General features: G+C 41.0%; 1 protein-coding gene across 1 annotated transcript in view; it reads left to right on the forward strand.

Moving 5' to 3' along the window:
- The first annotated feature begins 12,325 nt into the window (after positions 1-12,325).
- The window catches only part of LOC124803207 (dynein beta chain, ciliary-like), a 187,069-nt gene continuing 185,716 nt past the window's right edge, over positions 12,326-13,678 (forward strand). The window contains exon 1 of the mRNA XM_047264388.1: positions 12,326-12,457. Within this exon, the coding sequence (XP_047120344.1) occupies positions 12,326-12,457 (132 nt within the window). The remainder of the gene's footprint in view (positions 12,458-13,678) is intronic.

The following is a 13,678-nucleotide window of genomic DNA, read 5'->3' on the forward strand; positions in this document are numbered from 1 at the left end:
CTGACCGGTAGAGTCAGCCTGAAATAAATTCCCTTATCGCCTCCAGAACTCGATTAAGGCGTTGCCGCGCTGTCTCATAAAGGCAAAGAAAGGCCGCGGGCATAAAACAAGTGGGATATCAGAGGTGCGGCGCGGGAAAAGTACTGGCGCCGAAATGCGCACGGGGAATGAAGAATGGTCTCATTTCCTGGGCTGGAGCGACGCGGCGTTCGCCGAACAGACGCCGGACCAGCGACGACATTCATCACGCGGCCCGCGGACCGACCAGGTGTTTGTGGCGAGCCGCCAGCTCAGGCCGCAGGCTGCAGGCCGTTCTCCCAGGCTTGCAGGCGCGCGCTGTCGTTAGTATCTGGCCACGCACTCTTTTACTCATTTTCGACGTCAAATGGACGATTACGTATCAAACGTAGATCAAAATTCTCCGGATCAGAAGAGAGATGGCTCTCAAATGACTAATCGCCATTTAATCGCTGTAAAACGTTAATAAACGTATCTTTGAAAATATTTAATTTGCACTAGAGGAGAGAGTGGGAGTGAAAACGGGGTGAGAAAGAAGCATAACACAGAGCATCGCATGTTCAACTGGAGTTCCGGCGCGGTAGCTGTGCATTGCAGACTGCAGCGCAGCCTTAGAGGTACAATGTTTGTAAATTATCTGCTGCAGAAAGAGTTTTCGACAAATCATTCGTGTTATACGTGCGCGTCTAGGATGCCTCAAACAGTTTCTACGAAACTGGGCACGTGTGTCACTTGCACCCAGTAAGACCCCCCACCCCCCATCATACCACCCCTACAGCTGAAGATAGGGCTAAAAAGGGGTGACACAAAAGCACAACTCAGGGACGCTTAGGACAATTTCAACAAAATCTGGTACATATATAACCCATTTGCTATGTTTTTAATCACTCGCTCCCTTGTCTCTCTGTCTGTTCGATACAAACTTTATCATTGATTTTGTACTAACCTTACGAGAGCTAGAGACCTGAAACTTTCAACATAGCTCAGAACTGGATGATTTGCTTTCTTGTCTGGTGCGCGGCGGAGGGTACTTTGTGCTCCACTGCCGGTCCTCCCTTTTCTTGTTCCAGTCACGAAAGGCTCGCGGGAGGGAAGATTGCTAGCAAGGTTCTGTGTGAGACCTAATCTCTCTCATTTTTACCTTCTTTGTGCTTTCACAAGATATACGTAGGACGAAGCAATATATTGGTTGACTCAGATGAAGAGAAATTAAAATAAACCTGTAATTTACCACATGTCTCTGTAGTAATCTCATCAAGGTATTTAAAATTGATTCAAAAATTTCACACACGCAAGACTAAAAAGCAGAAAATAATTAGTTAAATAAGAATTTTTAATATAACAAGTTTTTATGTTGAACTGAAAAGTATAAAATAATTTTCCCTAGCTCCATGCAGGTTCCTAACCCCCATTCAAATAGTTGTCAAAATCTGTGATTGTGAATTTGTAAAACGTATGAAGATACTTCTAAGATTTATAACAAGAGTGTGAGGCGCATGCAGTATATAGCTGATGCATGAGTAGTGCACTTCCTAATTATTATCTACTGCATGCTCCCCAAGTTTTTCGTTATAAATCTTACAGGTATTTTCTATTAAAAATTCACAATCACATATTTTGAAGCTGACAATCTGCACTGAGATGCATGAAAAGCTACCTTTTTCTTAAAATGGAGCGCAGGTTACCCAGAATACATTCATTCTGTATTTCATAATGAGAGCACTCAGCGACTTCAACAAAATTCAGTCATAATTTCATGCCTTTTTTTTAAAAATAATATTCGCTCACGCACTGAATGTCAAATATTTAACATATTACTACATTGGTAAAGCAATTAGACGTCTGAAGCTGTGTTATATATGAGAGTTCGATTCTGTAAGGAACTGGGGGTGAAGGAATTGACTGGTTGAATTCTAATCAGGGAAACGAATAAGATGACTTAAGCAGCAGATCTAGCACAATGGATCATTTGCAAGTCGTGGTCTCAATAATAGAAAAACCATTACTTTACATGCGATTTACAAATTTTAATAAAGCTTTTCAGTTAGTTTCAACGAAATCTGTATTGCCAGCCGTTGTGAAACACGACACTGATTCAATCTTTGTCAACATACTGAACAATATGTGCGCTATTGCTTCAGCTTACATTAGGAATAGTGAGAAATTCACAACTGCAAGAGGAGTCACACAACAAGATTCAATATTATCAAAACTATTCTCAATAGCGCTAGAGGAAGTCATCAGATATTTAAACTGGGAAAGCGAAGAACAAACGCAAGCTAATGGAACATATCTCAAGCGAGGATGAGATTTTCACTCTGCAGCGGAGTGTGCGCTGATATGAAACTCCCTGGCAGATTAAAACTGTGTGCCCGACCGAGACTCGAACTCGGGACCTTTGCCTTTCGCGGGCAAGTGCTCTACCAACTGAGCTACCGAAGCACGACTCACGGCCGGTACTCACAGCTTTACGTCTGCCAGTACCTCGTCTCCTACCTTCCAAACTTTACAGAAGCTCTCCTGCGAACCTAGCAGAACTAGCACTCCTGAAAGAAAGGATATTGCGGAGACATGGCGTAGCCACAGCCTGGGGGATGTTTCCAGGATGAGATTTTCACTCTGCAGCGGAGTGTGCGCTGATATGAAACTCCCTGGCAGATTAAAACTGTGTGCCCGACCGAGACTCGAACTCGGGACCTTTGCCTTTCGCGGGCAAGTGCTCTACCAACTGAGCTACCGAAGCACGACTCACGGCCGGTACTCACAGCTTTACGTCTGCCAGTACCTCGTCTCCTACCTTCCAAACTTTACAGAAGCTCTCCTGCGAACCTAGCAGAACTAGCACTCCTGAAAGAAAGGATATTGCGGAGACATGGCGTAGCCACAGCCTGGGGGATGTTTCCAGGATGAGATTTTCACTCTGCAGCGGAGTGTGCGCTGATATGAAACTCCCTGGCAGATTAAAACTGTGTGCCCGACCGAGACTCGAACTCGGGACCTTTGCCTTTCGTGGGCAAGTGCTCTACCAACTGAGCTACCGAAGCACGACTCACGGCCGGTACTCACAGCTTTACGTCTGCCAGTACCTCGTCTCCTACCTTCCAAACTTTACAGAAGCTCTCCTGCGAACCTAGCAGAACTAGCACTCCTGAGTAGTTGACAACCAATTTATCGAAACAGCTAACGAATGTTTGTATGTAAGGCAGTTTCCAACGACGTCTGGATCGACAGCAGAAGATATAAATAAAAGAGTAAAAATTGCCTGCAGGTTATGGTAAACTAAATAGGGTTTTCAAAATTAAACTTTTCATGTGTCTGTGTAGCGTTTCTTTCGACTTATAACAGTGAAATGCTGACTTGTAATGTGAAAAACATTCAAAACTGGTGCAGTGAGAGAGGAGAGGGGGAAGGGGTAGATGGGGGGGGGGGGGGGGGGGAGAAGCAGGTGCTCAACAAACAATGGAGACATGCTCTTGGAAATAGCTAGGGGAGAGATAGAGAGAAAACACCAAACAAATTGATTAAATAACAGATTAGAGGGGAAGATATAATTACCTATCGAATGAAAGTCAAATGATGAGTGGGACGTGCAGTCAGGCGAACGTATAGTACATAGATCAGGAGTCTAGACGGCGCCCTAATGGATATTGGGTGGATGACCATATAAAAAATACAGGATCAATATGGATACATACAGCTAATAACCGTAATGCGTAGAATAGTGTAGTCGCGGTCACTGTCCAGCAGCTGAAATGATTGAGATTACAGGAGAAATCATGAATATAATAGGAGACAATTTAAGGGTGATAGGGTAGTGTAGCTCTGATAAAAAGGAGTTTATGCGACATGCTTTCCACTTTGCGCAGTGTTGCTGTCTGCGAAAGTAAGCTTTTTCGATCCATTATTTCAATAATATTGCAACATTTTGTTCTTCTGGTTAAATACTATTACGTTACGGAGAAAGACGACTATGTTACATTGTTTTGGCAGCTTTCCGAGCAGCGTCATCACAAGAAGGAACAAACACAGTTAACTTGAAGAAGCACTGTCTCAGTTTCTCGCGCCTTTCCCTGACGCTAATATGACTTTCTGTGTGGTCGATACATTGCAATTGCAGTTGGAGGTGCCTATAATTGCTTTTTAGTCGCGATGGTCGATTTATTTGCAGAGAAACAACGACCACAACGAACACTTCGACGAAACAGTCTGATTACAGCCAGAAAGATGGACAGCATACTACAATAGATACAGTGGAAGTAAAACTAATGGTATTTCGTCATTTACATTTACCTGAGTGATACTGCAGTAATACAGTTAGTTAAGTTATTGTTTCACCCCTATGAACCATGACCTTGCCATCACCGTGGTGGCTTGTTTGTGAGACAGATAGCCGTACCGCAGGTGCAACCGTAACTGAAGGGTATCTGTTGATAGGCCAGACAAACTTGTGGTTCCTGAAGAGGGGCAGCAGCCTTTTCAGTAGTTGCAGGGGTAACAGTCAGGATGATTGACTGATCTGGCCTTGTAACATCAACCAAAACGGCTTTGATGTGCTGGTACTACGATTAGCTGAAAGCAAGGGGAAACTACAGCTGTAATTTTTCCCGATGGCATGCAGCTCTATTGTATGGTTAAATAATGATGGCGTCCTCTTGGATAAAATATTCCGGAGGTAAAATAGTCCCCCATTCGGATCTCCGGGCAGGGACTATTCAGAAGGATGTCGTCTTAGGAGAAACAAAACTGGCATTCTGCGGATCGCAGCGTGGGTAGGTAGAAAATTTAAAAATGGAAATGGATCGGTTGAAGTTAGATATAGTGGGAATTAGTGAAATTCGATGGCAGGACTTCAGGTCAGGTGAATACAAAATCAAATAGGGATACTGCAGGAGTATGTTTAATAATGACTAAGAAAATAGGAAAGCGGGTAAGCTACTGTGAACATCACAGTGAACGCATTATTATAGCCAAGATAGACATGAACCCCACACCCAGCACAGTAGTACAAGTTTACATGCTAACTAGCTCCGCAAATGATGAAGGGATTGAAGAAATGTATGACGCGATAAAAGAAAATATTCAGACAGTAAACGAAAATTTAATAGTGAAGAGGGACTGGAATTCGGTTGTAGGAAAAGGAAGAGAAGGAAAAATAGTAGGTGAATATGGACCTGGGGAAACGAATGGAAGAGGACGCTACCTGGTAGAGTTTTGTATGGAGCATCATTTCATTAGCACTAACACTTGGTTTAAGAATCATGATAGAAGGTTGTATACATTGGAAGAGACCTGGAGACACTGGAAGGTTCTACATTGATTATATAATGGTAAAACAAAGATTTAGAAACTAGGTTTTAAATTGTAAAATATTTCCTGGCCACAATTTATTGGTCGTATATGGTAGATTAAAACTGAAAAAATTGAACTGAGTAAATTGGAAAAAATAGGAAATTAAGGAGATGGGACCTGGATAAGCCGGAAGAACCAGAGGTTCCTGAGAGTTTCGGAGGGAGCATTAGGCAGCGGCTGACTAGGACAGCGGTAAGGAATACGGTAGAAGGCGAATGGGTAGCTTTAAGGGATGAATCCATGAAGGAGCAGAGAATCAAATATGTAAAAAGACAAGCACTAGTAGAAATCATCGGCTAAGACAGGAGAAAGTGAATTTAACTGATGAAGGGAGAAAGTGTATAAATGTAGTAAATGAAGCAAGCGGTGGGAATGGCTAGAGGACAAGTGGACAAATGTAAGAATTTAGAAGCATATTTCATTAGGCGAAAGATACATAACGCCAACCGGAAAATTAAAGAGACCTTTGGGCAAAATGGAAGCAGCTGTATCAATGTCAAGAGCTCACATGGGAAACCAGTGCTAAGTAAAGAAGGGAAAGCTGAAAGGTGGAAGGAGTATGTAGAGGGTCAATACAAGGGAGTTGAACTTGAAGGCAATATTGTAGAAAGAGAATTGGATGTAGATGAAGATGAGATTGGAGATATGCTACTGCGAGAAAAATTTGACAGAGCTCTGAAAGATCTACACTACCGCTCATTAATTTCAATACACCCTGGCATTTCAGATTTATAATTATATTAACTTCCACATACATAATACAATCATCATCATTATATTTTACTTTCATCAAAGTAGCTTCCTTTAAATTTAATGACTATCTTACAAACTCGAAGCATGCGATCAATCAGTTTTTGTAGGTATCGTGAATCTATATGATTCCACACATCCTTAACAATATTCCAGAGATGTTCCTTGCTGAATATATTAACTTCCTTGATACGTCTGTCCACTTCATCCCAGACCATTTCAACGGGCTTACAATCGAGGCTTTGGGACGGCCATACCATATCATTCAGTACTTCCTGTTTTTCCTTTGATGCAATGTAGTTAGTACGCCAACCGATGTTTTGAATCATTATCCTGCTTTGCCCTATTAAGCGCAATCCACTTCGTATTGCATGATACTGAATTATGCGGTGGTACTGCTTCTGATCCATATATCCTTCTTTTTTCACAATGTCGCCAACTCTATCTCCGGCAAAACGTTCCCAAGCCATAATAGAACCTCCACCGTATTTAAATGTAGGTAGAACACGCTGCTGGGCTACCCTTTCCTTTACAAATCGGCGAACAAACATTCTCCTTCTGGTCCCAAAAATCTCCAACTTCGACTCATCGGTGAATAACACCTTCGTCCACTCTTCCGATGTCCATTTACGATGTTTTCTAGCCCATTCTAGTCTCTTCTGTTTATTTATGGGCTTTAGAATGGGTTTTCTTGCTGTGACACAGCCTTTCAAGCCGGCTTCAGTCAGTCTCCTTTGAACTGTTGCAACAGATATTTTTGTCGTGTTCACTTCTACCAATTCTACACGAATTTGGGGTGCTGTTTTGAATCTATTTCTCTTACTGGTAATTCTGATATATTTATCATAACTTTTAGTTTTTTTTAAGTGCTTTATCTGAAAACTACCTTGAGCAGTTAAACAGAGAACCGACTCGTGGCGATAACATATTAGACCTTTTGGTGACAGACCCGAACTATTTGAAACAGTTAACGCAGAACAGGGAATCAGCGATCATAAAGCGGTTACTGAATCGATGATTTCAGCCGTAAATAGAAATATTAAAAAAGGTACGAAGATTTTTCTGTTTAGCAAAAGTGACAAAAAGCAGATTACAGAGTACCTGACGGCTCAACACAAAAGTTTTGTCTCAAGTACAGATAGTGTTAAGGATCAGTGGACAAAGTTCAAAACCATCGTACAATATACGTTAGATGAGTATGTGCCAAGCAAGATCGTAAGAGATGGAAAAGAGCCACCGTGGTACAACAACCGAGTTAGAAAACTGGTGCGGAAGCAAAGGGAACTTCACAGCAAACATAAACATAGCCAAAGCCTTGCAGCCAACAAAAATTACGCGAAGCGAAATGCAGTGGGAGGAGGGCTATGCGAGAGGCGTTCAATGAATTCGAAAGTAAAGTTCTATGTACTGACTTGGCAGAAAATCCTAAGAAATTTTGATCTTATGTCAAAGCAGTAGTTAGATCAAAACAAAATGTCCAGACACTCTGTGACCAAAATGATACTGAAACAGAGGATGGCAGACTAAAGGCCGAAATACTAAATGTCTTTTTCCAAAGCTGTTTGACAGCGGAAGACTGCACTGTAGTTCCTTCTCTAGAATGTCGCACAGATGACAAAATGCTATATATCGAAATAGACGACAGAGGGATAGAGAAACAATTAAAATCGCTCAAAAGAGGAAAGGCCGCTGGACCTGATGCGATACCAGTTCGACTTTACACAGAGTACGCGAAGGAACTTGCCCCCCTTCTTGCAGAGGTGTACCGTAGGTCTCTAGAAGAGCGTAGCGTTCCAAAGGATTGGAAAAGGGCACAGGTCATCCCCGTTTTCAAGAAGGGACGTCGAACAGATGTGCAAAACTATAGACCTATATCTCTAACGTCGATCAGTTGTAGAATTTTGGAACACGTATTATGTTCGAGTATAATGACTTTTCTGGAGACTAGAAATCTACTCTGTAGAAATCAGCATGGGTTTCGAAAAAGACGGTCGCGTGAAACCCAGCTCGCGCTATTCGTCCACGAGACTCAGAGGGACATAGACACGGGTCCACAGGTAGATGCCGTGTTTCTTGGCCTCCGCAAGGCGTTTGATACAGTTCCCCACAGTCGTTTAATGAACAAAGTAAGAGCATATGGACTATCAGACCAATTGTGTGATTGAATTGAAGAGTTCCTAGATAACAGAACGCAGCATGTCATTCTCAATGGAGAGAAGTCTTCCGAAGTAAGAGTGATTTCAGGTGTGCCGCAGGGGAGTGTCATAGGAACGTTGCTATTCACAATATACATAAATGACCTTGTGGATGACATCGGAAGTTCACTGAGGCTTTTTGCAGATGATGCTGTGGTGTATCGAGAGGTTGTAACAATGGAAAATTGTACTGAAATGCAGGAGGATCTGCAGCGAATTGACGCATGGTGCAGGGAATGGCAATTAAATCTCAATGTAGACAAGTGTAATGTGCTGCGAATACGTAGAAAGATAGATCCCTTATCATTTAGCTACAAAATAGCAGGTCAGCAACTGGAAGCAGTTAATTCCATAAATTATGTGGGAGTACGCATTAGGAGTGATTTAAAATGGAATGATCATATAAAGTTGATCGTCGGTAAAGCAGATGCCAGACTGAGATTCATTGGAAGAATGCTAAGGAAATGCAATCCGAAAACAACGGAAGTAGGTTACAGTACGCTTTTTCGCCCACTGCTTGAATACTGCTCAGCAGTGTGGGATCCGTACCAGATAGGGTTGATAGAAGAGATAGAGAAGATCCAAAGGAGAGCAGCGCGCTTCGGTACAGGATCATTTAGTAATCGAGAAAGCGTTACGGAGATGATAGATAAACTCCAGTGGAAGACTCTGCAGGAGAGACGCTCAGTAGCTCGGTACGGGCTTTTGTTGAAGTTTCGAGAACATACCTTCACCGAAGGGTCAAGCAGTATATTGCTCCCTCCTACGTATATCTCGCGAAGAGACCATGAGGATAAAATCAGAGAGATTAGAGCCCACACAGAAGGATACCCACAATCCTTCTTTCCACGAACAATACGAGACTGGAATAGAAGGGAGAACCGATAGAGGTACTCAAGGTACCCTCCGCCACACACCGCCAGGTGGCTTCCGGAGTATGGATGTAGATGTAGATATAGATGTAGTTGTTTTATTGTTCTTATTGCTACTTGTTTTCTTCTGGCGGTGAAGGGTGTATTGCACTCACCCCTATAGACATACTACACTGTTTCGCTATTGGACGAATAGATAAACCTACGTTTTCCTATGGATATCTCCATTCGTGCAGCCATACTAGCGACGTGCACACTTCAATGTCACGAAGGAAATGACGTGCAGGAACTACATGTAATGTATCATAGCAAAACTTGCCGTTCGCTGTGCACATCACATCACTACAGGGAACGACACAGTTGCACCAAATGCGGCGTCTGTCGGCAAATAGGTAAACAAACATAACAGATAGGTACATACCGTTTATGTACACAACATTGTTTGTTGGATACTATTGTATCTCGATGACCACAAACAAAACTCATGACATGTGTTCAACTGTTGTACTACTCTTCTACTTCCTCAACCGTAACCACGGTATTAGACACGCGGTATTAGACCTTATCTATAGAGAACTGGTTGTCATTTACTGAGTGTATTGAAATTAAGGAGCGGTAGTGGAGGTCGAAACAAGGCGCCGGAAGTAGACGATATTCGTCAGAACTACTGATAGTCTTGGAAGAGCCAGCCCAGCCATAGCAAAACTCTCCCATCTGGTGTGCAAGATGTATGAAACAGGCGAAATGTCCTCAGACTTCGAGAAGAATGTAACAACTAAGATTCCACAGAAAGCAATTGCTGGCGAGTGTGAAAATTACCGCACTACCAGTTCAATAAGTCACTAGCACGAATTCTTTACAGAATAATGGAAAAACTGGTAGAAGCTGACTTCGTGGAAGATAAGTTTGGATTCCAGAGAAATCTAGGAACACTCGATGCAATCTGACCCTACGACTTATTTTAGAAAATCGGTTAAATAAAGACAAACCTACGTTTATAGCACATCTAGACTTAGAGAAAGCTTTTGACCGTGTTGGCTGCAATACTCCCTTCGAAATTCTGGGGGTAGCCGGGGTAAAATACAGGGAGTGAAAGGCTACTTACAACTTGCACAGAAACGAGACGGCAGATATTAAGAGTCGAGGGACATTAGAGGGGAGCAATGGTTGAGAAGGGTAAGACAGGGTTGTAGCCTATCCCCAATGTTTTTCAATTTGTATATTGAAATAGCAGTAAAGGAAACCAAAGAAAAATTTGGGGTATGAATTACAGTTCAGGGAAAAGAAATAAAAACTTTGAGGTTTGCCGATGACATTGTAATTCTGTCAGAGACAGCAAAGGACATGGAAAAACAGTTGAACGGAATGGAAATTGTCTTGAAAGATAAGATGAACATCAACAAAAGCAAAACGAGAGTAATGGAATGTAGTTGAATTAAATCAGGTGATGGTAAGGCATTTAGTTAGGAAACGAGCAACTTCAAGTAATACCCAAGTTTTGCTATTTGGGCAGCAAAATAACTATTGATGGCCGAGGTAGAGAGAATATAAAACCTAGACTGGCAATAGCAAGAAAAGCATTTTTGAAGAAGAGAAATTTTTTGACATCGAATATAGATTTAAGTGCTAGGAAGTCTTTTCTGAAAGTATTTGCTCAAGTGTTGCCATTTATGGAAGTACAACATGGATGATAAACAGTTTAGACGAAAAGAAAATAGAACCTTCCGAAGTATGGTGTTATAGAAGAATGCTTAGTGATAGATGAGTAGATGACGTAACTAATGAGGAGGTACTGAATAGAATTGGACAGACAAGAGATTTGTGGCACAACTTGTGACGAAAAAAAAGGTATCGATTGATAGGTCACATTCTGAGACATCAAAACATCAACAATTTAGTATTGGAGGGAAGTGAGGGGGGGGGGGAGGGTAAAAATCGTAGTGGGGGACCAATAGAGAAATACAGTAAGCAGACTCAGAGGGATAAAGGTTGAAATAGTTATTCTGAGATGAAGAGGCTCGTACAAGATAGAATAGCATTGAGAGCTGCATCAAACCAGTCTTCGGACTGAAGACCACAACAAGTTACTGTTTTAAGTTGTTTCGAATGTTAATTTTATGAAGTTTCCAAGATGATGTACATATGACACATCCGTATTTGATAGCTCATTCAAAAAAAAAGAAGATAATTTCTTCAAACGGAAATCTTATATAACGACAGAGATCCTTTCACGTTAATGACAAAACAGCTAACGAGATTCACTTAAGGGAAAACCACTTCAGAATTTTCTACGATCTTGCTCTCTTAGTAAACAGTCGGTTTTCTCGGTTACAAGAAATTCATTCCCCATATCCTCCATATTATTAAACACGATATATTGTAGGCCTACAGTGGTTGCCGGGCAACGCAACTAGCACTACTACAAAATTACACTCGTCTCCGCTGAAACTTTGATAACACGTTTTTTAAACTCGTTAATTCGTGTAACAGAAATATAATGTTGGCTTCCCTCACCGACGGTTTCGGAAGGATGACAGAGAAAAAACGTGGCTAACAAGAACGTTTTCACCATTACAAATATTTTAAGATTATCTTTCTCTGTATAACAAAATTAAATCACTTATCTCATATTTGAATTCACAACAAGAGATTGACGATGCCATCTGTTGAGTTTGGGTCTAACAACTATCAATTCTAAATGTGATGCAGAACACAATGTAACTCTTTGCTATTTTTTTTTAATTAATCACCAATTTGGGTAGCACCTCTTAATAACAGTATTAATTGTTTGTAAAATAGCTTGAAACAAAGTAATCAATAGACCTAAACTATATTATAAAACTGAAAGTATTGGCGTTTCTTAATTAACAATATCAAGAGTAATATATTCTAATTTAGGGCTTCAGCACAGAAATTAAATCATCTCATTTCTGCTCCATGTCACAACAGAAATCGCATGCATTTTGTTTCTGATGTACTCGTTGACACTAAAGTTGAAATATGTGATCATCAGATTACAGAAATAAGAAAATATTACTTTTTTGCTGCAACGTGCAGCAATACTACTTTAATTCACCAGCACATATTTTAGAGAGTGTAGCACATTATAATTAATTGAGCCCGTAGCACACTCTCTGTAAAATGGCGCAGGCGCAACAAGAAGAAGAAGATGAATTCGATCCCCGGCTTGACTTCATCATGAATTATCTCATAAAATCCTTACGAATAAAGCCCGAGAAATGGCTTAAAATGATTAACACTGACGAATTTAAGGTGAGATACAGATAAATTTCACTTACATTTTCATTTTCATTTTCATTGTCTGCTAAACGAAGCAATGTGCTTGTAGTTATGTCTGTAGATTATCGCTCGCTGCTGTCAAAGAACTTAGTAAGACGAGGATATTACTATATTTCGTTGTATTTCACTTGCTTATAACAGGCATAAATTGTTAATTCTAAAACCAAACGAGGCTTATATTTTTAAGAAAAGCCCTTTTTGCTTTCAATTATGCCTTTATTGTTAAAACTACCGAAATCGTTGGGTAAGGTACTTAGCTGTCTCAGATTGGATTAAACAGTATTAACTGGATTTTGGTATATATTGACGTAACTCGATGGAACAATACACTCATTCATAAAGTTTCTGAACGTGTGTTGGCATATCTTTCTCTCTGTGAACTCTGAATCACTAATTTTTTTTTCATTTCGTAAAACAGTTGCATGTGTGTCCGTACCTACATATTCTGATGAAAAATTTCTTTATTGTGTTGAATGATGAGAAGCAGAAGGCGTTTTATATGTGGTGTTTTTACGCAATTTCCTAATGGGCTGATTTCTGATCATCTGTTCCACGCTACTTCAAAAATTCATATACCGAATAAGGCAAGAAAAGGATCGACTTGGAGAGGAAAATCATGCATTGCGGAAAGTAGCAGTTGGGCTGGGAATAAGTAAAAGTGACTATTGAAATCCAGGTACACAGGAGAACCTCAGTAGAGTTTGGAAAGGATATGACAGATGCGGGGAAACTGAAATTTTGATATGACACTCTATTACTTCTTTCATCTCTGACAATGATTTCCTAACGTGATAACTGCTTCGTTGTTAAAGAGTCCCTATTAAACAGTTGCTCCTCTCCCCCCCCCTCTCCCCTCTCCATCACCCCCCACACAAGAGAGTAGGGAAATCAATTCATTGATCGGAGGAAGCTTAGTAAAGCACCAGTAAACCCCCGGTACTTTAAAGAATTGAGCTCCCATGTATAAAACACCTTCAAACCTATGATTATTAATGAGTAATGTGATAAATATTTGCTTTAAGCGAGTAAGCGAGGGTCAACAGAAACCTCCGATCTTACTCGTCTGCTTTGACCCGTGACGTAAGCGTGTTGTGGTGTGTGACGTCATTACGGCGGGGAGTTTAGTATTGTTTTTGTTTGTGGTGCTCTCTGGTGGTGTGTTCATGGTTTATCTTACGAAAGGTTTTGAAGCTA

Source organism: Schistocerca piceifrons, chromosome 6, assembly GCF_021461385.2.
Source record: "Schistocerca piceifrons isolate TAMUIC-IGC-003096 chromosome 6, iqSchPice1.1, whole genome shotgun sequence".
Classification (NCBI taxonomy): domain Eukaryota; kingdom Metazoa; phylum Arthropoda; class Insecta; order Orthoptera; family Acrididae; genus Schistocerca; species Schistocerca piceifrons.